Source organism: Priapulus caudatus, unplaced genomic scaffold, assembly GCF_000485595.1.
Source record: "Priapulus caudatus unplaced genomic scaffold, Priapulus_caudatus-5.0.1 Scaffold2466, whole genome shotgun sequence".
NCBI classification, from domain to species: Eukaryota; Metazoa; Priapulida; class Priapulimorpha; order Priapulimorphida; family Priapulidae; genus Priapulus; species Priapulus caudatus.
In genome coordinates this window covers 9,363-12,853 of record NW_014579527.1, presented here as the reverse complement: position 1 = coordinate 12,853, position 3,491 = coordinate 9,363, and the positions used below count along the sequence as shown (strand labels likewise).

Sequence of the window (3,491 nt, the reverse complement as noted above, 5' to 3'; positions counted from 1 at the left end):
ACAGACGGACTCCTACCGCTCCTGCCTAGGCACTACTGCTGCCTGCACGCGCATGCGCTTACCAGCGCTATGCGGGGTACGAAGGATCGAGATACAGGTTGACTAATCCGGGATCCGGTTCCGGGATCCGGATCGGGTCGATCATGTCGGATCATCCCGTCCGAAGAGCTGTGCCGACTGTATATTGAATACAGTGCGCCAGCCACCACTCGCCGCACCACCACTCGGCATTAAGATGGCTCCAGATTCCTGGCCGCCGCTGCTGCCGTACAGTTTCTATTTCCATCAACGAACAACAAACAGCGAAACACGCTCGAAGCGCGCGCGCGCACGTCAGTAACACGTGCGCGTCTCGCTCTCTAGCTCTCTGCTCTCTCTCTCTTCTCTCTCTCTACCTCTCTCGTCTCTCGTCTCGGTCGTCCTCTCAGTCTCTCTCTCTCTCTCTCTCTTCTCGCTCCTCTCGCTCTCTCTCTCTTTCTCTCTTCTCTTCTGCCGCGGCTCGTCATGTTGTTGAAGCGCATTGCGCTCTCTCTTCTCTCTCTCTCTCTTTTCTCACTCCTCTCTCTCTTCTCTCTCTCTACTCGCGTCTCTCTCTCTCTCTCCTCCTCTTTCTCTCTCTTTCCCTCTCTCCTCTCTCTCGTCTCATCTTCCCTCTTCCGCCTTCCTGCCCGCACAGCTGTGCCGGTCACGTGACCGACGGGATTTCGCGTGCAGGACAGAGAGGGAAGAGACAGAGGATCTCGTGTGGTGTGGTAGCTTGTACAGGTCGTTATCTCTGGACAGCATCAATTGGTTTGCGATACCTGGGGAAGACAGCCAGAATTAAACATGCAGCAACTCTATCTAACCGCATGCGCTCACTAGCATTAGTTAAAAATGAAAAAAATGTGTGTGTTGTGTGTGTGTGTGTGTGAGAGAGAGTGTGTGTGTGTGTGTTGTGTGTGTGTGTGTGTGTGTGTGTTGTGTGTGTGTGTATTCTGTGTGTGTGTGTGTGTGTGTGTGTCGTGTGTGTGTGCGTGTGTGCGTGTGTATGTGTGTATGTGTGTGTGTGTAACGTGTGTGTATGGTGTGGTGTTGTGTGTGTGGATGTGTGTGTGTATGTGTGTGTGTGTGTGTAAGTGTGTGTTTGTGTGTGTGTGTGTGTGTATGTGTGGTGTGTGTGTGCGTCGTGTGTGTGTGGTGTGTATGTGTGTGTGTGTGTGTGTGTATGTGTGGTGTGTGTGTGTAGTGTGTGTGTGTGTGTGTGTGTGTGTGTGTTGTGTGTGTGTGTGTGTGTGTGTACTGTATAATGGGAGCTGGTGGGAACAGCTGGCCGCTTGCTTACAGCTTCAAGCTCTAATTCTCTTACGGAGAGCTTCCACGCCCTGCTCAGTGAACGAGATATTATTATATACGCACCATCGCCGAAGCTACCGCGGGCCATTCATGGCCGCAGAAAATACCTTTCGCTGTTTTTCAATTATCCTATCGCGCCTTGCTTTCTCATTCTTGCTATTTTTCCCATTCTCTCTTTCTCTCACGCACACACATACGCACACGCACACACAACACACGCACACACATACGCACACACACACCACACACACACACACACACACAACACACACACACACACAGAGACAGACCACACACACAGAGACACACACACACACACACACACACACAACACCACACCACACAACAGAAAGCACACACACACCATTCTCTCTACATTCCCACCTCTCTCTCCCTCTCTTACTCGTACACACATTCTATCGTCCCCCTTCTCTCTCTCTCCTCTCCCCCTCTCTTTGCGCGGGGATGTGTGGGATGAGGTGTGAAAGGAAGCCGAGGCGATCGTACAGTAAAACTCTCCGCTAGCTAGCACAGAGTCTCTCGTTATAGCTCGCACTGAAGCTCTAAAAAAACGTGACCTTGCTCTCTTAGATGAAGAGAAAAATGCGATAGAAAAACATGTATTATGGCTACACTAGCGTTTGCAGTCTTCAGGGCATGTATTCGTGATAGACAGATACACGGAAAGCGGCTGAGTAACATGAGGTAGATATAAGAATGAATGAGAAGAGATAGATATAAGAATACATGACACAAGTCACCCCAACCCCCGTATCATTGGCTTCATGACTAAGGAAAGTAAGGGTCGAGTTTCATTCTAAAACTAGGGGGATGCATTCTGGTAAAGAGCGCTGCCATGGTTACGCGTAGCAACGTTAATTGCACGTCACTATAACTGTGTGCATCTACGTCACTATGAATGTGTGCAACTACGTCATTGTAAATGTGTGCATCGACGTCACTATAAATGTGTGCAACTACGTCACTATAAATGTGTGCATCAACGTCACTATAAATGTGTGCATCAACGTCACTATAAATGTGTGCAACTACGTCATTATAAATGTGTGCATCGACGTCACTATAAATGTGTGCAACTACGTCACTATAAATGTGTACATCAACGTCACTATAAATGTGTGCAACTACGTCACTATAAAATTGTGTGTGCACAACGTCACTATAAATGTGTGCATCTACGCCATTATAAAATTTAATGTATGTGCATCCAGATCACCCCAACCCGGTATTAATAAAAAATAGAACATTAAGCAGTCACATTCATGTAAGATTGCGTCTGTAAAGTTGGTCACGTGGTATCAGACGCGGACGCGAGGGGTTCTGGAAAACAGGAACGACAGACGGAAAACCGGAAGATAACCGAACGATGTTATTTTGACAAAATGTCGCCATCGCCTGATGATTGATGCTCACATTCCAACGAAAAAATATTTAATATGATGTCAGAATATTAATTACAGACAGTTAATGCGATAACTAACCATACTAATAATTGTCTGATTCTTAATGAATTAATTACCTACCGATGTTACTTTTGTTGTAGAGTGACGGTAAATAAAACTATCTAGTGATATTACTGGAATCTAACTGAATCTGAACTAAATAACTGAATTTAATTACTGGAAATAAACTGTGAAAAATAATATGACTATGAGTACAATCATGAGCTAATAATAGCTAATACCTAATAGGTATTATGAAGAGTCCATGATATAGACTCTCTTATATAAGAGAGTCTCTATTATTCTCTTGGTATTATTAGCACTTGATGCAATCTTCAGACACAACCCCCCAGCCAGGTCTTGCAATAACCATCCATGTCATCTACGCTGTGATATTATTCACATAACTTAAATATATAACGCAAACTTAGTTAAGATGTGAAATAATATCATATAAAAACACAATAAAATAAAACATGTTTAAGATATATAACGCAAACAGGCCACACGTGTTAGCCACTTGTTTTTATCTGTGAAGGTGTTCATCGGGAGCCCGTCAGAGGGCGAGCTGCACCGCGGTGACGTCATCGTTTCCGTGCAGGGTGTGGCGGCGGCCAACCTCAAACATCACGAAGCAGACGAACTGATCAGACGTGCTGGCAGCACACTGTCACTGCGCGTGCGCAGGTGTGT

At 45.9% G+C, this 3,491-nt stretch overlaps 1 protein-coding gene across 1 annotated transcript in view; it reads left to right on the top strand.

Moving 5' to 3' along the window:
* The window catches only part of LOC106818731 (PDZ and LIM domain protein 3-like), a 16,326-nt gene that overhangs the window by 6,608 nt on the left and 6,227 nt on the right, over positions 1-3,491 (top strand). Inside the window, exon 3 of the mRNA XM_014823405.1 lies at positions 3,337-3,485. Coding sequence (XP_014678891.1) covers positions 3,337-3,485 — 149 coding nt within the window. The remainder of the gene's footprint in view (positions 1-3,336; positions 3,486-3,491) is intronic.